We start from the raw sequence: 24,898 nt of genomic DNA, 5'->3' as shown, positions 1-24,898 counted from the left end.
GCACTTCCACAGCAACCAACGACCGTCTAGTAGTTGTCAACCCTGCTTATGGACGATTGGAATTCCTTACCACAAGAACTCCTAACCAACCCTATGGTTAGCATGGGAGCACGTTGCATAGCTTGCATTGCCGTCATTGGTGATCACACAGCCTTTTAAGAACCATGTTCGACCTTTTCTAATGCCCAAGGGACCGTCAGAAGTAGGGATGTCTTCACTGTAATTACTGAATAAAAGTGTCATTTCTGTTCATTTCGCTGCATATTTCTTTCAGTTACTTTGTATTCTGCACTGTAGCCTAGCGGTTGTTTCTATGACTGGCCGAAGATCCATCAAGCTGTGTTACTTGCCAGTGACACATCATGCGAAAGTTACTTTTGTCCTGAAGTTCTGCAAACTAGGGTACAAGACAGAAAAGTGACAAACATCATTGGATAGAGCCTCTCTCCAAGTTTCGATTCGTTCTACGTGCCACAGCATAGTTGCACTAGGCGCGGGCGTGTCAGAACGTGTAAGCAAATCATGTACTGCGTGTTGTCGCATCAAATTACTGCGCGCCTGCAGATAGGTGTCCAAATGAGCTGAATATATATGTGGGCTGCTGTCGCGCTTTCCATGGCAATTTATGTCAGCGACGTCAATAAATATGCATGCGTTGAAGTATGACGCGTCACAAGAGATGCTCACATTGAGCTCTTGTTATGAGTTATAAACTTGGAGATATGATCTATGCACTAACATGCATCCTTTTTCTGTATGTCATATTGTTCTCTCACAATCACCTTCTGAAAACCTGGAGGTACTTACGAATAACCTTATACACATGGAACACTACAGCTCCAACTTGTTTCTGTAACATTTGCCACTTTTCTTTTCCGTCATGAAGAAGGAATAATTACGAGAATACGGAAGATAAAATCACTACCAAACATTCAAAGCACGCTAAGTAACGTGTAGAATAGCCAGGAACGTGGGAATGAATCTACTGACTGCAGTGTCTTGATGATACATTGGACCTGAATACCTCCCAACACCCGCCTCTGTAGCGGCATATGTTTATAGCTGAAAACAAAAGTCAGCAAACAATTCGAGTAGTGATTTTGGCATGTATAAAAATGAATTAGATAGACAGAGGCAAGTGATACTGGAATAAATTGCTCCCAACCGCATGTATGCACACTGGAGATTGACTTTAATTTTAAAAATTGGGCGTGGCTAGCTAGCGACATTCATGTTGCCTCATACATGCTTCATACATAAGTGAAAAAATGTCTCTGGTGTTAACACAGAGAGATTTACGAGCAACATTCGCCTATTACCTTTAAATTGGCATAGATCCCCGTGGTATCCCTCTTCGCAGATGCAGCTGAACGCATTAGCCTCGTCCAAGCAACGTGCGTCATTCTTGCACGGGGAAGAGGCACAAAAATCTGAAAACAGATATTTTCACCATTAGTTGAAGCAAGTAAATGGGTAATCTTTAAGTGGTGTTTTATAGTTCGAGAGTTTCAACAACAATTTATTTTGAAACTCGTCAATCAATAATTTTATTGTTTCTTTACATTTTGTTTTCATGTCCTTAGTTTAACTGAATCCTAATATCTCTCTCGACAATCTCCTTCACTGCAATGCAGAAAATACTGTAACATCCTCGTCCTTTCTGGTTAATCGGTAGCTAATAGTTACTGTTGCTTACAAAACTAAAGCAAACAGAAAGTAATGTACATCTGAAGTACCGTGATTAAATTATGGCTATTAAATTGCATTGGTATTGTGCTCCAAGTTTTATATTACAGGTCCTCCTAAGCATCAGTGAAACTTGCCTAAAAAGTTCTGATTCGGTAGATAACTACTAGATAACTCCCTCTATGATAAATTCTACAGGGTAAACAAATAACATGATTCATAAAGCATAATTCATTTATCAAAAGAACAAAAAATCTGGCGAAATGCAGAATGGCGTTCACAAAAAATTTTCAGTCAACGTAAAAGCTGTTATTAAGTGTGATTAAAACATTCAAAGTTCCCTGCATTTCATTGAAGGGTTCTCAGATAGTCGTGTCTTACGACCACTTTCTATCAAAAGCAGACACCGAGCAAAATGTTGCCCTTAAATGGTACAAATGAGAACGTTGCGTGCTTGGAGAGAGGGAATTTGTGATGACCTTATACAACGTAAGCAACCCCCACCCCCATTACTAATCATCCTTCTTGAAGACAGTCATCTCAGTAGCTGCCCAAGACTATAAGACACCAAACTGTTGTATTGTACAGCGTTTAAATGATGGGCAGCAGTTTATATTTAAACAAAAACAGCTCTTAGGAGTTACACACAACCTATAATTTGATACTGACCCATCTTTCATAATTATAAGAATTATCTTTCACGTGAACGAAGTAATACTAATAATATGCGAGCATTATTCATTCTCTTAATCATTTCCCCACCAAAGAATTTTTCTGTTCTCTCTTATTCCAGCATGGTCTGGCAGTGCCTGTTTCTAATGTGTGATTGTTAGTGTTTTACTTTTCAGAACAAAATACATAACCTTAAAAATAGAATAATAAGAAAACGTTGTAGCTATTCGGAGATCCCCAGTGTTAAGAGTTGCGCTCACAGACTGCTGGAGAATGTGAAGTCAGAAATGACACAACGTTAACGTGCCTTACATAGTTACAGCATGAATATGATAGATTGTGTGCTTACCTATGTCAGTTTCACAGTTCTTCCCAGAATAACCAGGTGGGCAGAGGCAGTGGTAGTCATTGGTATCATCTTGGCAAGTTCCTCCATTGTAGCAAATATTTGACACACATTCGTCAGTTTCTTTCTCGCAGAACTCTCCTGCAAATTGAAATTTGAAACAGCTCTAGAAAACACAGAAGAGAATCAGCGTAACACATCTATGTGCTAGTTTAGTGGCTTCCACCTACAGGCTCGTTCCTGACAGCTGACAAATTGCTGTGCCCAATTACTACAGTTAATGTGATGAAGTAATAGAAGACCGTTGCCCTGCTTGTTCCGGCTCTGCTCAGGTACGTCGTGGACGGGACGCCCATTAGGCACAAAACTTCCATTTTCGAATCAAGTACACACGTAAAGCTGTAGTTCCTAAAACTCGCTTTTTAAGAGATAGTGTCTGTCTGTATCTACGAAGAACTAGGCTGCTGTGGAGTGTTCAACAACGAATTCACGAGAACCGCAGCTGCAAAATCTTTGAAATACCTCGGTAATCGAGAAATCTTTCATGTGACTTAGTGAGATACCATCTGAGATGAAGGGCGTGTAGCACATTTCTAAGGCTTTAACTGTGACTAGTATGCTATTGAGAGGAGATTCTGCCTGGCAATCGATCACGTCTCTGGATCATCAAACGGGAGATAGTGTGCGCAGGGCGCCGTTTCATAAAAAAACTCTATAAATCTTAAATAAGATAAGAAGATGAAGGAATGAATTTTTCACTTTGCAGCGAAGTGCGTGCTGGAATAAAACTACTTGGCAGGTTAAAACGTGTACCCGATTGAGACTCGATCTCGGGACTTCTGCTTTTTGCGGGCAAATGGTTTACCGATTGAGCAATCCAAGCATATAGCCGCGAAATGGAAAGGCCTCGAGATCCACTCTAGTCTAGTACACAGATTTAATCCTGCAGGAAGTTTCATATGAAGATGATTACTAGTCATCATTGACTTCGGTAGTTACAAAAGTTGCTCTTAGTTAACGCTGCTACAGACCCATCCGTACAGACGAACTACTGCTTTATCAATGCTGTCCGAATATCCACTTCATTTGCTGTACACACAGTTTCAATATCTTTCCTACTGTCAATAGTGTATCTCAAGTTCACTCTTCCCTTCGGTCACACATAGCTAGTATTCAAATGACGTTTAACAGAGAGAACTTGAGGGAATAATACCACTTCTACCCAGCGGCCTGAAAAGACTGTCATTACGTAACATCGTAAGTCTGAACAGTAATGTGGTAATACGTCATTTTATAGGACGTAAAATTGCCAATTCTTGGACACTGCAAGAATGTTGAATAAGGTGAAACTACGTACCCAGTTCAGATATAATTGGCCTTGTTGAATTTTCAAAAAATAATGGACCAGTTATGGCCGAGCGGTCTTAGGCGCTGCAGTCATGGATTGTGCAGCTGATCCCGGCGGAGGTTCGAGTCCTCCCTCGGGCATGGGTGTGTGTTCTTAGGATAATTTAGGTTAAGTAGTGTGTAAGCTTAGGGGCTCATGACCTGAGCAGTTAAGTCCCATAAGATTTCACACACATTTGAACATTTTTTGGTCCAGTTAGGCACCTACATGACAATGCACACCGAATATTAATTGCTGATAAGGTGATCTTTTGGACAAAATACGTTCCGAAACCAGTCACAGTATTTCATTTCCCGTTTTAGTCGTCTTCGTTTGATGTAAGCAAATAACGTAGCTAGCACAATTTGAATCTTGCTATTTAAGAATGCTAACCCCAGCCTTTTGTGTTTCTTTTTAATAGACTTCAGTAGATATCGTGTAAAACCTCCCATATTATAGAAATGTGGAGACGAATACGTTTCTCCCAACGAGAGACCACTTTGTTGTTACCGTCACAGTAGAATGTTTGAATTTGTTGACGGAGCCACCCCTTCATCACTATCAAAGCGAAGTTTGGAAAGAGTTTAAAAACGGATGTGGCCAAGTCAGAGATGTATAGATGTATGGAAAATGAACGATGACAGTGAACCTAAGGCGCCGGGTTGTTGCAGATGTCACAGTGCTCGTGTGTGGTATGGTATTGTCATGCTGAAAGAGAGAGTGCTCCATGTACGGACGATCTCTGCGGATTCGCGCTTTCAGTTTTCTGAGGGCCACTCACGCACCAACATAGTTATGTTACACACCGTCTCGTTACACGTTACAATTCGGACCCCTCTAGCGGCAGAGGCTTGAAACTTGCGTTAGTGAAGCGGGAAAGTCGACCGAGTAATACGTAAGACATATAATACCTCAAACGATTTTGAGAACAGAATAAAAAATTCGGATCCATTACTTTTCAGCACGCCCTCTTACGTATGCATGTATACGTTCCACATCTTCCCTTAAACCACTGACTGCTTTCAACCAAACTAGAAACAAATATCGCTTAATGTCTGGAAGGAATCGCTGTGGTATAAGAACCACTTGTCTATCAAAGGGGTGGGATGGGGTGAAAAACAAGTGTAGCCCATGACGCGCGAATACCCAGGTTTTATTCAAAGTGGCTCTGAGCACTATGGGACTTAACTTCTGAGGTCATCAGTCGCCTAGAACTTAGAACTACTTAAACCTAACTTACCTAAGGACATCACACATCCATGCCCGAGGCAGGATTCGAACCTGCGACCGTATCGGTCGCGCTGTTAGGTTTTATTCATATAGTATTTAAGAATGAGAGCACTTACTGACTTGCAACGAACTTTTGACGTAATATCAGACCTTTACGAAACTATCTCGCAGAAAATTCCCACAAAATCATGAAAGAAAAAAAGTTTATAGCTTACTACATTTTCGCTGTTCTTGCAGTAAAACTGTTGCATTAGTGATGACGTTTTAATTTATTGCTTCCTTACTACTCTCTGTATTTGTGCATCATTCTGCAGACAGTAGTGACAAATAAAATTGAACACACCTGCAAAATTATATCAGATATTTCAGAAAGTATGACCTCATAAACACTGAGGTTCGTGACGACTGCCGCATTTGCATGAAGTTTAAATTTATTGCTGCTTTGCTGCTAACTCTACTCGCAACATATTTCGTATACAGTATCCTCATATTTCGCCGAATTTACCTACAAAATTATATCATTGTAGGCCACATAGTTCAGGAGATAGGACGTCCGTGAAAGGGAAACTGAATGACGAAATTAGGTGGAGATACAGCTGGAATATGTGTAAAAAAAATGTGTGAAATATTTCAAATATACGTAACATTCGCATATGCGAGCAATGTTGTAGATAAAATAAATTCCCCTAAACCCATGGATCGATTTCAGCCAAACTTGGTACAAATATTACTTACTATCAGGAAAGAAATACTGTGGGAGGTAAGGGCCACCAGTCTATTGGGGATGGGGTGATAGCTTGGTGATGGAGAGAGAAGTTGGGAGGAAAAGATGGATAAAGAGGGGGGGAAAGAGCAAATGGACACAAGTAGGTGGGAGGAACAGGTGGACAGACAGAGGAGGAGGAGAAAATGGACAGACAATGGGAATAGATTGAGATGGACGTAGAGAGGAGGAAGGAGGAGATGGACAGAGAGAGTGGAGAGGAGAAGTGGAAAGTGAGAGGGAGGAGGTGGAAATTGACTTAGAAGCGGTGAGTAGGTGAACCTATAGTGGGGGTGGGGGGGAAGGAGAGGAGGAAGACTTAGAGAGGGGAAGAAAGTGATGGACAGGGAGATGGGGGAGGAGCAAATTGACGGAGTGACGGTGGAGGAGTAGGAAAGAAGGGGTGGTGGAGATGGGCAAAGAGAGGGTTAGGGAGGGGAAGAGATGAATTAACAGAAGATAGGAATAGATACATACACAGACAACGCCGGGTACTTAGCTAGTAGTTGATAAATCGGAGTATTCCCAACATACTTTGTGGGAGCCACACATGGTCCATGAGTTTCCAAACAATCACGACTTCGAAAAATTTTTTATCGCACACTTGAGAAGATTGCATTGTCATCGAACTTCAACAGAATTCTCAGCTTTCCAAGCCACTTTTAAAATATCGGTCTCTGCTTTATTGGTACATCAGTCACACGAAGATATTAGTATAGAGTTATTATATGAAGTCTCTTAAGAGAATATCCTACTACAAATTCATATGGTATTTCAGCTGAGCCTCCGAAAATATTACGCTCTTATCAACTATGAATGTTCCTATACAAAATGTTTGAAAATGTTTGAAAATTACAGGTCAGCAGTCAAATATTTGCTAGAAGGTACACGTTAATAGACAATAGAAGGAACATTGGAAGACCCATGAAGGAATGATGAGCTTTAGCGTTTCAGTGGATTCAGTAATGAGCTCAGCAATTTATTGAACCCTAAAAATGTATTGGATACTACGAAGTGTAACATGCAGCCTGTATGTTAGTGTATACAGTACGTACTGACAGAAACATGAAATTATTTTCGGTATAATTAAGTGGTATTAATTGAACGGTGTGTCATCATAGACCTTATGAAATCTATGGCAGTTAAATATTAATAATAGAAGTTAAAATTATTTTGACATGAACATACACTGAGGTGACATATGTCGTGGCATACCTCCTTCTGTCCGGCGCAGTACAGCAACTCGACGTGGCATGGACTCAACAACTCGTTGGAAGTCCCCTGCAGAAATACTGAGGCATACTGTCTATAGCCATCCATAATAACGAAAGTGTTGCCGGTGTAGGATTTTGTTCACGAACTGATCCCTCGATTGTACCATAAATATTCAGTGGGATTCATGTCGAGCGATCTGGGTGGCCATACCATTCGCTCGAATTGTCCAGAATGTTCTTCAAGCCATTCGAGAACAGTTGTGGCCCGAACATGGTGCACTGATATCTTTAACAGTTCCATCGTTGAGTAGGTGCAGATGGTTTCTAAGTAGCCGAATGTAACCATTTTCAGTCAATAATAGGTTTAGCATGACCGGAGGACACTGTCCGCTCCATGTAAACACAGCCTGTACCATTTTCCCTGATGAATAATAATCCGCCTGTCATCATTGAGGAAGTGGACGACATACCTTCTGGAGTCACTTAGCTCACATAACTATTTTTCTTTTGATAATAATATTTATAAGCAAACCGATGGCCTAGCTATGCGGAGATGTCTCTCAAGCTGTCTCGCCGATGTACTATTTGTAAGCAATCCAGAAAACGGGTATTTTTCTCGTGTATCTGGTTCGAACTCCCAGATCCTTTTTCATAGAAGGTATGCCGATGACACATTGATAGTTTTTAAAGGCCAAGGAGTTGATACTTACACCCCTTTACTCGATTGTAATAGCTTTCAGAAGAAACTCCGTGTTGCCTACGAAGACATGGATCAGCAGGGTGTGCTAAATTACTTAGATTTATCCCTTCAGTTGGTTAATAATATGATGTGTTTCGATTTTTTGTAGGAAACCTTCCACTGGCTCTTCAGTGATTCACGCTACACCAGCCCACCCAAGGCAATATAAGTTAAGCTTTTTTAGGTCGGCGATTGCTCGAATGTTTGAAGTTCCCCTTTCCTTGGAATCTATTGAAAAAGAAGTTAGCAACCTTTCGTATATAGCACACGAGAATGGTTTTAGTGCGTCATTGGTCCATCGTTTATACAACGAATACCAGGAAGGAGTGGAGCTTAAGGCCGCGAATTCCCAACCACAAACGGTTGACAATTATATGCGTTTAGCTAGTCCCTTTTTGGGCCCCTTTTGTTATGACTTCGTCAAACTGTTTAGTAATACAAAGGTACAAATTGTGTTCTCTAGAAATGTTGGAACACAGTTCCCCCTTTCTCACAATGAGAAACTTAAGTCTTTTACCTTCTCGAGATCGGGAGTATATAAAATTAAATGTCTCCATTGTGACGCACAATGTATCAGCCAAACGGGGAGGTCGCTTATCGCCATTTTTAATGAGCATATTTTGACAAAAAAAGGATAACTTGAAAAATATTCTCCTTCGCGCATCATCTGAAAACTTCTCGACATCGTGCACCATCCATAAATGATTTCGATATTTTGCATGTTGTAAAAATGGGAAGAAGATTAATATCCGCGAAGAATTTGAAATTTCTAAAAGAGTCTATGTTAAGAGCACAGGCGTGCTCAACGACGTTGTAAACATGCCCTGAGTTTTGTTAAGAGGTAACGTGTGACTTTTGTACGATTTTATTTTTTATATTACTCACATACTCTCTGAGCCAAGGTCTCTTAACCCACAATATTAGTTCCTTTATCTCCAACTTCATTTATGTGTTTTTTTATGTTTGTTCCGCTTACCGCTCTTCGTCTTGAAACATATTCTTATTTATTTCCGTATGTGGACGTGTCCTGTACGTTTTACTGGACGACATGACATTTTTATTCTTGTTGATTGCGGGCGTTCTGTACTCTTGCCAGTAGCCTTCGTTTTTTTTGTTTGTTTTGTTTTTTACCTGGTGAGTTTGTCTTTAGTTGTGCTCTTTTCACAACTCAGGTCATGGTTTCCCCGTTGTTTTATTTAACCAACAATGTAGCTTTATAGCTGAGTCCTGGCTCACAAATTTGTACTGAGGATACTTGTTATTCTCCAGATGTCTGGTGATGCTCCTTTGAGAGTGAAACGCCTCACAACTGTGTCCTTGTGACAGGGCTCACTGTCATCCATAAAAATTCCATCCTTGTTTGGGAACATGAAGTACATGCATGGTTGCAAATGGTCTTCAGGTAGCCGCACATAACCATTTTCAGTCAATGATCAATGTAGTTGGGCCATAGGACCCAGTCCATCCCTTGGAAACACAACCCACACCATTATGAAGCCACCACCAGCTTGCACAGTGCCTTTTTGACATTTTGGGTAGATGGCTTCGTGGGGTCTGAGCCTCATTCGAAGCCTACCAGCTCTTACCAGCTGAGATCGGGACTTATCTGACCAGGCCACGGTTTCCCAGTCGTCTAGGTCCAACCGATATGGTCACGAACCCAAGACAGCCGCTACAAGCGAAGTTGTACTGTTATTAAAAGGTACTCGTGTCTGTTGTCTGCTACCATAGCCCGTTAACGCCAAATTTCACCGCACTGTCCTAACCTGTTCGTCGTACTTCCTACTGCGATTTATGCTGTTAATTCACGGAGTGTTGCATGTCTGTTAGCACTGACAACTCTACGCAAACGCCACTGCTCTCGTAGGTTAAGTGAAGGCCGTCGGCCACTGCGTTGTCCGTGGTGAGAGGTAACGCCTGAAATTCGGCATTCTCGGCACACTCTTGACACTGTGGTTCGCGGAATACTGAATTTCCTAACGATTTCCGCAATGGAATGTCCCACGCGTCTAGCTCCAACTACCATTCCGCGTTCAAAGTCTGTTAAATCTCGTCGTGCGGCCCTAATCACGTCGGAAAGCTTTTCACATGAATCATCTGAGTACAAATGACAGCTTCGCCAATGCACTGTCCTTTTATACCCGTATGTGGTACACTGCCACCATGTGTATATGTGGAGATCGCCATTGCACGACTTCACACCTTAGTGTACTATGTAACGTAAATTTGGTTCTCGGTTACGGTTATCCAACAGTACGCCTTCCATACACCTAATTTTCGTTCGTTGGGCCTCCAAATGTTGGTTGGTTGGTTTGTTGGTTTAAAGATTAAAGGGACCAAACTGCAAAGGTCATCGGTCCCTTGTTTCATAAACACACAGGGGATATTGAAACCATCCACCAGTCAGGCTAAGCACCAAAATAAAAATTCCGGGGGAAGAAAAGCCACAAGGTCAATGGTAAGGCAACATGGAAAATGGAGCACAGCAACAAAAACAACATAGAGAAGAAAGGCAGAAAGAATAAAAACTGTACGGCAGAGGACCGTGTCTAGCTGATCACGAAAATAAAAGAATGAACCAGCCACTCTGCAACGCGTTAAAACCTCCAGCCTAAAAGATTAGGGTGGAGTCGAATTACAACACAAAGCTAAGTAAAAGATACAGCACAAAAGAGGGTGACGCAATAAAATTAGATGGACCTATAAGAGCCGCTTGCGCGAATAAAACTTAAAACCCGATCTGCCATAGAGACATTGTCACCTAAAAGAGATGATAAATCACCCAGGAGATTAAAAGTTCGCCTGAGGATGGTTAAAATAGGACATTCCAACAACATATGGGCCACCGTCATGTTTGCACCACAGCGACAATGAGGGGGGTCCACTCGACGCAGCAGATGACCATGCGTCAGCCAAGAGTGACCAATGCGGAGCCTACAGAGAACAACAGAATCCCTGCGAAAGGCCCGCATGAAGGAACCCCACACAGTCGTGGTCTCCTTTACTAGCCGCAGCTTGTTGGGTGCAGACAGAGTGCGCCATTCGTCTCCCCACATCCCAAAGACCCGACGGCGCAACACCGATCGGAGATCAGTTGCCGGGAGGCCGATCTCCAACGTCAGTTGGCGGGTAGCCTCTTTGGCTAACTTGTCGGCGAGTTCGTTTCCCGCTATCCCAACATGTCCCGGGGTCCATATGAACACCACCGAATGTCCACGCTGTTCAAGAGCGTGAACGGACTTCTGGATGGCAACAACAATGGGATGGCGTGGGTAGCACTGGTCAAGAGCCTGTAGACTACTGAGAGAGTCACTGCAAATGACGAAGGACTCTCCAGTGCTGGTACGAATACGCTTAAGGGCACGAAAAATGGCTGTTAGCTCTGCGGTGTAAACACTGCAGCCCTCCGGCAAGGAGCGCTGGTCTACATAGTCCGCATGAGCATAAGCGTACCCCACATGGCCATCAACCATCGAGCCATCGATATAGATAACCTCCGAGTCACGGAATGCGCCTAGGAGAGCAAGAAATTGGCGGCGCAAGACTACAGGAGGAACTGAATATTTTTGCCATCGTGAGAGCTCCAGCCGAAGCTGCGGCCGACGAATACACCAAGGTGGTGTATGTGGGTGGACCTGGAAAGCAGACGGAAGAGGCAAAGACTCGAGTTCACTAAGGAGTGACCAAACACGGATCCCAATTGTATAGCCTGATCGCGGCCGCCGGTGTGGGATATGGACTGCCGCATTAGCGAAAAGGAGACGGTAGGTAGGGTGACGGGGCGAACAACGGACGTGTGCAGCATAGTTGGCTAGGAGTTGCCTCCAAATGTCTCAATCACTTCACGTACTACGTAGATGACGAAGCAATAGCGATATTATAAAGTTTTGGGAAGAAAATAATACGCCCAGAATATTAATCTGTGCTACAACTGATTACAGGTTACCTGCACATTTGAAGAAAAGGGGAATTATGAATAAATGATGGTAATGATTATCGTCTGGGAAATAAAAAAAGAAATATGCCTTTTACGGTCCTTCTTAAATTCGATATCTGAACGATTTATTTCATAACCTTAAGCAAAGTCATTTACAACTCTGATAAATAAAGTGTGAACGAATTTAAATGCATTCCGGCCATACATAGATGAGAAAGGAAGACTGAGACAAATGTAGTGACATAGAGTTTATACCAAAATTTGGTGCAGTTCGGGACTACCTCTCGTATGCTGCTGCGTGTAGAAAAGGGTTGGCCCAGGAGTGAAGAGCGAGCTAGAGAATAATGGTGTGCGAGATGGATGAGAGGGAATGCAGAGAAATGTGGAAGCGTGGGTGGATGAAACGTGTGCCCTCGAGAGCGAAATTGTGGCACAGGATCGCCTGATACGTTGGGGACCCTCGCGAGCACAGGCATACCGTTTCTTCTGTTTTGGCGTTACTGCGATCGATTTATGGAAATGAGCTGTCTCAGAACTTATTTAGCGGGAAAAAATTGCCATGATTGATTAGGTTCGCTGTCAAGCGAGTTCGGACGGCCTATCCTGTGATGCAGTACCGGAGGTGGCCTCACACGAGAGTGGCGCTGCGGTAATCCGCGGTGTGTCGTTAAAATGCGCAATTCTCCACTGTAGCGAGCGCAGAGTTCAGAGTGACTTGTATCTGTCTAATACTTGTCATCGTACTTTGATGTGCAATCCTGTTTGATATCAAAATTAAGACTTCACTAGCAACGTTTACAGTACATGGCGGGGACAGCTACATACCATTACTAATTTTTCTATTTCCTGTCCCACTCGAGAGAGCAGTAACGGAAATGTTGCTGTTTGTATAACCTCCATTACGTTGTGCTTACGAGAAATGCACTATGCATGCCAAGACAAGACGAAAGCAAAACAAAAGAAGCTTGTGGCTTAACGTCCTGTCGACGATGAAGCCTTTAGAGACAAGGAGGAAGAAGAAAACCGGTCACTTCACTTTCAAAGCAGCTTTTCGGGAAACCCGCTGAATCAATCCAGTGAGATCATGGGGAAGCAAAATCTGGAAGGCTAGAAGAGAATGTGAACACAGCACTTCATAAACGAGAGTCTAGTGCCCTAGCTACTGTGACACCTTGCATACGTGTCTGAAAGTTTATGGACAACGAATTTGAGGTAAAATAGGGCAACATGAGATATGTGTCTCTTGTTAGAAGGGGGCAGCACAGAAAAGTTTTTGAATTCAACAGGAATGAGCGATGCGTTCATAACTTCGGGCTTTCTGTGACAGAGTTTTGTTAGAGTACGCGTGTTCGTGTGTAATATCAGAGAATTTTAAAACTGGGGCATCTAAAGCGAAAACAGTTATACATTATTGGTTGACAATTCATACAATTAACAGTTTTTTAAAATAAAGGTGTTAAAATATAAAATTACACGGAATGAAATGTCCAGTGGTCCATTATAGCTGCATTTATTCATCTCACTTACAAACCCACACAACCGGTTTCGCAACTTTTACATTTGCATCAGAAGATGCAACTTAAATGTTATCTCATAGGTTACAGAATGCTGCAGGGTAACAACTGGCGTGGCTAGGTGAGGTTTCAGCCATCCTCACTTGATAAAAAATCATCGTCAATTGATAAAAAGTCCATTTTCAATTATGAAAGTCATGTCTGTGTTAAGGCGCGAACTGCAGATTCCGATTAAAATATGGTCTTGTCGGCCTATTTCAGGCAACAAAATGCCCCTGGTAGATGGTATTCCGGGATGTACTGCGCCCTGTAGTGACAAAAGCCGACTCGGTCATATGTATTTTCCATCAACATACCAGCTGACAACATAAGCTACGAGCGTCCCGTATATTGTCGATGCGGATGCTGAGACGGTGACGGAAATTGAACTAACACGAGTAACACGGAGAATAAGAAAGCTCGACGCTAGTGCTTTGCTGAGGACTTACGGTCACCCGCTATTAGACCCGGCTCTGTGTATTACATAAAAGTGAACCTGAATATTACTAAATACAATAATGTTGCTAAGATGAAATACTTATTTCTGAATTATTAAAACAGTGTAGACATTAAATAGAGCAGATGACCTTTAGGTGGACCAGCAGTGGAAGTAGTCATCAATTTAATGTAAAAAAGCTGTAATAAGCTGACCAACTAATTAGATTGTGATACGCCTAACTTCAGAAATTTAAGTAGTCAAAATTTGTCAGTGAAGCTCGGTGCCTTAACTCCGTTTCATTATTGAGAGTATTATCAGGGGACTGTCTTATGGACTTTATACATATATTATCAGGGGATTACCGCTGGATATATTTCGACGAATCGATTCCACAGACCGAACGTGAGGAGAGGGGCTAGTGTAACTGGTTAATACAAACCATAAAAAAATGCACGGAAGTATGTTTTTTAATACAAACCTACGTTTTTTAAGTGGAATCCCGTTAGTTTCGTTAGCACATCTGAACATATAAACAAATACGTAATCAGTGCCGTTTGTTGCATTGTAAAATGTTAATTACATCCGGAGATATTGTAACCTAAAGTTGACGCTGAGTACCACTCCTCCACTGTTCGATCGTGTGTATCGGAGAGCACCGAATTACGTAGGGATCCAAAGGGAACGGTGATGGACCTTAGGTACAGAAGAGACTGGAACAGCACATTACGTCCACATGCTAACACCTTTTTATTGGTCTTTTTCACTGACGCACATGTACATTACCATGAGACTGAATACTGTTTGCCAGGCGGTAAGACAAAGGACAACACATTGCTAGTCCCTGTTTTTGAATGACAAGAGTCACCAAATTTGAAGTAATTATAATGAAGAATAATTCCTAACGACTTCAGCATTTCATTAATTTCCTCGGGTAGACATCTATGGGTTCGAAGATTTTCAGCAATAATATTCCGGACGTGGTCCGTAGGTACGTAGGTATATATATATTTAATATCTAAAGATGCTATGTTGGCATCAATGGGAATGTAAAAGTCATTTAGAATGGAAATTGGATGTGGACGGTTGCGTAACAAAAAACTAGATGGGTGCATCAAGGCACAGTTGGTCTGGATTGTCCCACTCCTCCACGGCGATTCGGCGTAGATCCCTGAGAGTGGTTGGTGGATCACGTCGTCCATAAAAAGCCCTTTTCAATCTGTCCCAGGCATGTTCGATAGGGTTCATGTTTGGAGAACATGCTGGCCACTCTAGTCGAGCGATGTCGTTATCCTGAAGGAAATCATTCACAAGATGTGCACGATGGGGGCACGAATTGCTGTCCATTAGGACGAATGCCTCGCAAATATGGAGCCGATATGGTTGCACTATCGGTCGGAGGATGGCATTCACGTATCGTACAGCCGTTAGGGTGCATACCATTACCACCAGCGGCGTACGTCGGCCCCTCATAATGCCACCCCAAAACAGCAGGGAACCTCCACTTTGCTGCACTCGCAGGACAGTGTGTCTAAGGCGTTCAGCCTGACCTGGTTGTCTCCAAACACGTTGCCAACGATTGTGTTGAAAGCATATGCGACAATCATCGGTGAAGAGAACGTGATGCCAATCCTAAGCGGTCCAGTCGGCATGTTGTTAGGCCCATCAGTACCACGCTGCAGGGTGTCGTGGTTGCAAAGATGGACCTCGCCATGGACGTCGGGAGCGAAATTGTGCATCATGCAGCCTATTGCGCACAGTTTGAGTCGTAAGACGACGTTCTGTGGCTGCACGAAACACATTATTCAACACGGTGGCGTTGCTGTCAGGGTGCCTCCGAGCCATAATCCATAGGTAGCGGTCATCCACTGCAGTAGTAGCCATTGGGCGGCCTGAGCGAGACATGTCATCGAAGGTTCCTGTCTCTCTGTATCTCCCATATCTTAATAACATCGCTTTGGTTCACTCCGAGACGCAACACTTCCCTTCGTGGCACAAAATAACAATGCGGAAGCGATCTAACCGCGGTATTGACCTTCTAGGCATGGTGGAACTACAGGCAACACAAGCCGTGTACCTCCTTCCTGGTGGAATGACTGAAACTGATCGTCTGTCGGACCTGCTCCGTCTAATAGGCGCTGCTGATGCATTGTTGTTTACATCTTTGGGCGGATTTAGTGACATCTCTGAACAGTCAGAGGGACTGTACCTGTGGTACAATATCCACAGTCAACGCCTATCTTTAGGAGTTCTGGGAACTGGGTTGATGGAAAACGTTTTTTGATGTGTGTAGTTGGCTCATAACTTTCATGGCTGGTAGCCAATACCATTTCTGAAGTTAACGGTCAGACGCGCCGGAAGACCAATCTGATAACTGCTCTTCGCCTGGGTGCTTGTGGATTCATGGGTATGCGAGAACTCTTTTGAAAAGGGGTGGTAAAAGATGAAGTGGTTTTTTTGGTGTTTCTTCAACTGGGCCAAAAACATTGGAGTAGGATCAAATCTACTGCGAGAAAAATTGTTTTCTTCGAAGGAATCCTGTACTTTGGGTACGTATTCATCCTCCTTCACAACAATACTCGTTTTACCCATAGCTGCCTTTACTATGATTGCTCTATGGTCATCTAGGTTTTCCTGTTAATGGTGCGAAGAGCTGCGTTTTCCGAGGTTAACTCCAAATACTCTTGTAGATCAACCCCTTGATGCTGAATGTGTCACGGGATTACCTTATTAATTTCGATGGCTGTTCATTTCTTTGGGCAGTTCAAAATAGACCGCCATCCCTGGCGGTTAAAGAAAGTGCAATGAAATAATCAATTTGTTTTTGGGATAGCGGCTTCGTAGTATTTAGTGATGAGCCCATCTCAAGTAGCCGTGTTTCACTGTTGTTGAACCTAACGTCAGTTAGGTTGCAAACCCGCGGCCCGGGGCTGGGGGGGGGGGGGGGGGGCTGCAATTGAAACGCGCTTTGAGGAGTGCTAGAAGGGTGAGGTTCGCTACTTCGATAACTTAACTTTTGTAATTTCGAACCGAAGACAGGCTATTACTTAATCTATTGACACACTCATTCTCATCTTTCCGTGTTGCATGAAAGTTCTTCATGCTACTCATACTTGCGAGCTTCAACTTTGCCATATACAGCGCCTTATTAGTTCTATCTTTGTTCATATACACTCCTGGAAATGGAAAAAAGAACACATTGACACCGATGTGTCAGACCCACCATACTTGCTCCGGACACTGCGAGAGGGCTGTACAAGCAACGATCACACGCACGGCACAGCGGACACACCAGGAACCGCGGTGTTGGACGTCGAATGGCGCTAGCTGCGCAGCATTTGTGCACCGCCGCCGTCAGTGTCAGCCAGTTTGCCGTGGCATACGGAGCTCCATCGCAGTCTTTAACACTGGTAGCATGCCGCGACAGCGTGGACGTGAACCGTATGTGCAGTTGACGGACTTTGAGCGAGGGCGTATAGTGGGCATGCGGGAGGCCGGGTGGACGTACCGCCGAATTGCTCAACACGTGGGGCGTGAGGTCTCCACAGTACATCGATGTTGTCGCCAGTGGTCGGCGGAAGGTGCACGTGCCCGTCGACCTGGGACCGGACCGCAGCGACGCACGGATGCACGCCAAGACCGTAGGATCCTACGCAGTGCCGTAGGGGACCGCACCGCCACTTCCCAGCAAATTAGGGACACTGTTGCTCCTGGGGTATCGGCGAGGACCATTCGCAACCGTCTCCATGAAGCTGGGCTACGGTCCCGCACACCGTTAGGCCGTCTTCCGCTCACGCCCCAACATCGTGCAGCACGCCTCCAGTGGTGTCGCGACAGGCATGAATGGAGGGACGAATGGAGACGTGTCGTCTTCAGCGATGAGAGTCGCTTCTGCCTTGGTGCCAATGATGGTCGTATGCGTGTTTGGCGCCGTGCAGGTGAGCGCCACAATCAGGACTGCATACAACCGAGGCACACAGGGCCAACACCCGGCATCATGGTGTGGGGAGCGATCTCCTACACTGGCCGTACACCACTGGTGATCGTCGAGGGGACACTGAATAGTGCACGGTACAATCAAACCGTCATCGAACCCATCGTTCTACCATTCCTAGACCGGCAAGGGAACTTGCTGTTCCAACAGGACAATGCACGTCCGCATGTATCCCGTGCCACCCAACGTGCTCTAGAAGGTGTAAGTCAACTACCCTGGCCAGCAAGATCTCCGGATCTGTCCCCCATTGAGCATGTTTGGGACTGGATGAAGCGTCGTCTCACGCGGTCTGCACGTCCAGCACGAACGCTGGTCCAACTGAGGCGCCAGGTGGAAATGGCATGGCAAGCCGTTCCACAGGACTACATCCAGCATCTCTACGATCGTCTCCATGGGAGAATAGCAGCCTGCATTGCTGCGAAAGGTGGATATACACTGTACTAGTGCCGACATTGTGCATGCTCTGTTGCCTGTGTCTATGTGCCTGTGGTTCTGTCAGTGTGATCATGTGATGTATCTGACCCCAGGAATGTGTCAATGAAGTTTCCCCTTCCTGGGACAATGAATTCACGGTGTTCTTATTTCAATTTCCAGGAGTGTACAATTGGTGGATTTGCGCACGTAAACAAAAAGTCATGGCTTAACTTGCTAACATATGAGCACGCTTATTCAATCAATTGACAATGTAATTTGGAAAAATATGGTCCACTAATCATGATATTCTCTTCTATCTATACTTGACAAGTCGTTACAGATAATTTTAAAACTCGTGCAACCACAGCTGAAATAGTTGTACATGATTTCTCGACAATTCATACAGTGAACAGATTTTTTTTAAATGCAGTTGTTAATACACATGAGTGTGTCGGCTTTTGCTACTACAGGGCCCAGCACTTCCCTGAATAGCTTGGCATAGGCCGGCAAGAGCATACTTTGGTCGGAAAGTGTAGAGTTCGCGACTTAAAGCAGACGTGAGTTTCATAATTGATGATGGTCTTTTTAACAACTGAGGAGGGCTGAAACCTCACCTAGCCACGCCAGTTGTTACTTTGTGGCATTCTGTAACTTATGGTCTAAGGCGCTGCAGCCATGGACTGTGCGGATGGCCCCGGCGGAGGTTCGAGTCCTCCCTCGGGCATGGGCGTGTGTGTTTGTCCTTAGGATAATTTAGGTTAAGTAGTGTGTAAGCTTAGGGACTGATGACCTTAGCAGTTAAGTCCCATAAGATTTCACACACATTTTTTGTAACTTATGACATAACATTTATATTTGCACCAGAAGATACAACTTAAAAATTGCGAAATTGGTTATATTGGTTTATAAGTGACCTGAACAAATACAGCTTCAGCGGACCATTGGACATTTGATTCAGTTTTATATTAATAGTTTTAACACCAGTATTTTTAGAAAATCTATTCCCTGTATGAACTGTCAAGCAATAATGTATAACTATTTTAGCTGTGGTTGCTCCAGTTTTAAAACTGTAGAAACAAAAAACAGGATAGACTTGATTTAACGCAGTTTATCACCTGACACGTACTCCTTGATGTAGGTGTACTTGCTTGTTGTATACACGTAAATCAAGTATGATGTAAGAGGAACGAGGGGGACGACGTTGTGTTGGTGTTGGAAAAGTTACATTTCTGCAGTACACTGTGTTTTCAAATTAATTTCAAAATTAAGCTACTTGTTTTAAAATAGATTTTTATATATTAACGTCTTTTACTGTAATAAACATGGTTTGATAAATATTTCTGAATAATATGCGACGTTTTATACGGTTGCATAACTCAGTTATCTTCATCTGCATCACTAGATGATGTTGTTGTCGGCCATGATGTAACTGAATTCCAAAACTGTATCTTGTCTTGAGGGATATTGACCAAAGGTTTCTTGATGTAATCCATTTTGTTGTTATTTATAGGCATTACAGGTATGTATGCTTGCTTCGAAGGAAATTTCAGAGGCTGTACAACTTTCCTCATCCTAAAAGTGTCCATCGTCAAGCCAGCGGCATCCATGTTGCACTTAACACTATGCGGATTTTCAGCTGAATATTTCATTTCATGGAATTCTGAAATAGTGAGAATCCTTTTCTGGTGTGTAGGAACGAATTTACCATATGAATCATCGCTCTAGTAGCTGCTTTTATGGAATGTGAGGCACCAAGAACTGTAGTCGATAAAAGAAGCCACCTTTATTTGAACAAAAGAAACTTCTTATCGTTCTTTCAGGAATGTTTTATGAGCTCAGAAACGTCATCGAGGGTATAGTATCTCTCCTTCTTCCAGCAACATGCCCCAAACTAGCTCCCTATCTACAATAAACGGAAATTTGACGACCTGTGTTATCGTAGAAAAACGTTTCTATTTTGCGGTAAACAATGCATTTATCCATTCACAACCATTCCGTCAAAAAAGAGAAATTTATAAATTTTGGGCAAGTACATTTCTGCAATAAATTACCCAGCAGAAATTACTTTTATTTATTTATCGTTGGACTGATATCGAGCCCCTTACCCATGATCAGTGGCATCTTGCACACTGGTACCTTAGCATATTCCACAGATGTTTGCCAATAATGTTTGCCAATAACGTTCCTGTAATTGTCTAACTATGCATATGTTGCTGACAAACGTCTTTGAGATGTGCTAAGAAACTACTATGTAAGATACCGCTGGTGATGGGAATGTGCGGTCGATACTAGTTCGGCAATAAGTAAATAATTTACTATATTACTATATATATAAGTTACTATATATAATATATAATTACTATATATAATTCTCTGATTTTTCGGCAGATATTTGCAATTTCGTTTTTGCAGTTTGTAGCTGGAGCCAGCCCAAACAACTAATGCTCATCAGGTCTGTCATGCGTCAACAGAAAGCGTCGGTTTCTTCCCTGTTAAAAGCAAAGTTATTTTTAGAGCAGAATTTTGTGGGCGCATTCAAAAGAGAGATCCAGAATCAGTCCAGTGCGATATTAGTTTTATCGATTTGTATTAACATGCACAGTAAAACAGCAGTATTGGCTCAAATGGCTCTGAGCACTGTGGGACGTAACAACTGAGGTCATCAGTTCCCTAGAACTTAGAACTCCTTAAACCTAACTAACCTAAGGACATCACACACATCCATGCTCGAGTCAGGATTCGAACCCAGCAGTACTCCAGCAGTGGCTGAGTTGCACTGCTGCTTGGCAGTGACAATCACCGCTGGCTATTGTAGTACTGGTTATTGTTCATGTTTTACTGTCCCGCATAATATATATCCATAAGACTAATATCACACTGCACTAATTTTGGACGTCTCTTTTGAAGAGACCCACAAAATTCTGCTATTAAAAATAATTTTGTTTCTAACCGACGGGGCATCGCATGAAACAAGTGATGAGCGGTATCTGTTTTTGTCCGCAGCTCGTGGTCGTGCGGTAGCGTTCTCGCTTCCCGCGCCCGTGTTCCCGGGTTCGATTCCCGGTGGGGTCAGGGATTTTCTCTGCCTCGTGATGACTGGGTGTTGTGTGATGTCCTTAGGTTAGTTAGGTTTAAGTAGTTCTCAGTTCTAGGGGACTGATGACCATAGATGTTACGTCCCATAGTGCTCAGAGCCATTTGAACCATTTTGGTATTTGTTTGGACTGACTCTACTTACGCATGTGTGGTGCGTGTAGTACATGTACTCCATTGTTGTGTGGAACTGGCTAATGACGTTCTATGTAGCGGTGAGTCACCGAATACGGCACGGGAATCATATGGGTGTCCGGCCAACTGTAATTACTTGTGTGCGTTGTGGTTACAGTCAAATTCGCCGAAGTAACGATGTGCAGTTGTTTTCTTTTGCTTTTAGGTCAGACCATTGGTTTGGATAGTGGCAAAATGACGTTGTTCAGTGTGATACTTACAGCTATGTCGTTGGTCTTAAGAACTATGTAAGAAGGTATCTTGGAATGATGGGTCGCAGTACATGGTGTGGGACTCATGTGCGTTTGTGTAGGCTTGGCAGATATCATTACCTATGAGCCCTGCGGCGGCTGTGAAATTCGATGGAGATGTGTAATTATCTGCCGCTGTTACCCCTGGTTATTAGGCTGGCTTAATGGAAAAACGAACTCTGATAGATACGAAAACATTATAAGTAATGATGTGCTTCGCAATATGCGGCAAAATTTTGAAACTGAAATTTTTCTGCATCAGCTCTTTTTCTCCACAATGGAAGGAGAATTTTACGGTGACTCGAAGAAAATCTGGAGGTTCAAGTTCTCACGAGGTATTAACTGATCCATAAAATTAAGGGAATTCAGCCGTAACCATACTTCGTCTGCTGCTAATATTTCGGCCGTAAACCATTCAGCCATCGTTAGAGCGAGTTGGGCATACTGTCCAGTAACACTCTACTGTCTACTTTTTGTACCGGAAGAGCGAGACAAGTGCGTATAAGTACACAAGAAATCATCATTTTCACTATTTTACTATGTGGCCAGCTGCAAGGCGATACACTTAATTCGATTTCGGTTTCCATATCACAATTGATACAGTTATTGAGTTAAGTTACTACAAACCTTCAAATCCGTCGTAGCAGCTGCACGTGAAGTTGTTAGCGCCGTCCACGCAGAGGCCGTTGTCACTGCAGGGGCTGGACGAACATTCATTAATATTTACTTCGCAGGATTTCCCTGTGAAGAATAGCATTGTTTGTAAGATCGTAATAAGAACTTCGAGTAAGTAACAAAGTTGCTAGCTACCAGGACTACTTATTTAAAATAAACAAAACGTTATTTATTCCTTGGGAATCTTTCGGTAGTAGAATATACTACGTTTGAGTTACGCTATATTAGTTAACTACAAAATAAATATTATGTTCCGTGGTGGGAGACGTCAATAGAGTCTGCTAAGTAGGACTCAACCCCAAGTCTTGTATCTTACAAATGATTCTACTTTGAACGAAAGTGTGTATTTACGAATTTTCAGCATGCGTCAGGTGGAAAATAGGTCCACATCTTGTTTTATAATTGCAATAAATGGTTGTAGCTCCGCCATAAGTTGCACTGAGAAGTATGTTTTTTTTTTTAATTTCTTGGTGGTGACTAGTTTTGGCCACCTGTGTCCATTTTAAAAGCATCCGTATCGTAAATGTGACAGATACAAGCAATAGCTTATGTACAAAAACAGCTCCTGCGGTGGCGACCAAAGCGGCGCTAAGGCCGACTTAACAACACTAAATAGACCACATAAGACGGACATTAGAAGTCTCTAATGTCCAGATATTAGAGAACACTAATGTCCGTCCTATGCGGTCTATTTACTGTTGTTGAGTCGGCCAAAGTGGTGCTTTGATCACCACTACAGAGGCAGTTTTTGTACATAGGATATCGCCTGTATTTGTCACACTAATGATGCAGATGGTTTGAAAATGAACACAGGTGTCCGAAACTAGTCACAATCAAGAAATAAAAAAAAAGGTACTTCTCAATGCGACTTATGAAGGAGCTACAACCATTTATTTCGAAAATGTCTATCTTTGTACTGGAAATGGTAAGCACTGAGATCACCCTCGCTGTCATGGTGGCAAGGCTCACTATAGCGACAACAGTGCTCATCGAACTTTGCATTTAACGACGAAACTACCGATACCACAGTAAATCCAGGGCAGGTTAGACCCAACCCTATTTGGAAGGTGTACCATATTAAAATAAGTTCAGTTATGTCTTATGTTTAATCTGACTCAAATGTAAACGTCGCACGGGGGCTATAGTTATATGCCAGTTGGAATAAATCCTCGTTGAGGTCAAACTATGATATCCACAGTAAGAGGGGAGGTGGGATTGCCGCTCCTGACTGCAGGAATTTCAGCTACCATCCTTTTAAATTATAGAATTTCCTGCACTACCTCACTGGGCGAGATAGGAGGAAGTTACATATCGAGTTAAAAAAAAAGTTTCAAATGGCTCTGAGCACTATGGGACTTAACTTCTGAGGTCATCAGTCCCCTAGAACTACATGATGTACTGTAAGTTTGTAACCGACTCCATGGTGTTATGATGTACGACATGGTACTCGTCTTGGTCGTCGGAAATGGTGATTCGCATCACGCAATCGTCTCCTACCAGTCTGACGCGATACATGACTTACTCCAGCCTCTTAGAACACCGAATTCAGTTCTGGAACACTCACCCGCTGTTCCGTTCCCTTCAAAGTCGTAGATATCTATCATCCTGTGCACCGCTCGAACACGGAAGACCTGTGTGGTGTAAGTCCTCATTACTACGTGTCCACTAGTACAGATTTAATGTCCGCACATCACTTTGAAACAGATGCACGTGTTGAGCAACTTCCCTGGCTGTGAAGCCGTCTGCACATAACGTGATGGTGCGGTCATGATCATTGGCCGCGGTTTTCCTTGTTCCACAGACTTCTCTAATGAGTCGCAACTGGTGCTTCACTTTCAACTGAAATGCTACAGTCTATTGGTGATGATGATGATGTTTGGTTTGTGGGGCGCTCAACTGGCAGTCTATTGGTGTTTGGCATTTCACCCGTAAGTAGCGCGCGCTCATGGTAATTGTGTGTATGTTTACAAACAATGTCAGGAGTGACCATCCGCTCCGTATAGGAACAGTTACAATAGCAACAACCTGCGTGATATATCGGGCTGATGCAACATTTTTGTTGATATGTGAATATGTTTGCTGCTGCACCTATGACTAAATTTCCTCTGAAGGTTAAGATTCTGAGTAGATATTTTCTTTCATGCCATATTTTCGTGCTTCGGAGACTAGTATAGTAAGATCTATCCTTACGCAAGATCGCCTCCAATTTCCTTCCCAAACATCCATTTGCAGAAACACGACAATACGTAAATGATCCGTTAGAGGTATACACTATCCACAGATAGATAGGAGTGCCTACAGGAATGGACACTCAAGTGGAGGACAGCTGCTCAC

The 24,898-nt window shown here is 43.1% G+C and overlaps 1 protein-coding gene across 1 annotated transcript in view; it reads right to left on the bottom strand.

Moving 5' to 3' along the window:
- LOC126184353 (uncharacterized) overlaps positions 1-24,898 on the bottom strand; it is a 496,186-nt gene that overhangs the window by 221,001 nt on the left and 250,287 nt on the right. Inside the window, exons 8-10 of the mRNA XM_049926732.1 lie at positions 22,517-22,630; positions 2,708-2,845; positions 1,320-1,430 (exon numbers count right to left, since the gene is read on the bottom strand). Coding sequence (XP_049782689.1) covers positions 1,320-1,430; positions 2,708-2,845; positions 22,517-22,630 — 363 coding nt within the window. The remainder of the gene's footprint in view (positions 1-1,319; positions 1,431-2,707; positions 2,846-22,516; positions 22,631-24,898) is intronic.

Source organism: Schistocerca cancellata, chromosome 4, assembly GCF_023864275.1.
Source record: "Schistocerca cancellata isolate TAMUIC-IGC-003103 chromosome 4, iqSchCanc2.1, whole genome shotgun sequence".
Lineage (NCBI taxonomy): Eukaryota > Metazoa > Arthropoda > Insecta > Orthoptera > Acrididae > Schistocerca > Schistocerca cancellata.
The sequence above is the reverse complement of the archived record's forward strand: the minus strand, read 5'-3'. Positions and strand labels throughout refer to the sequence as shown.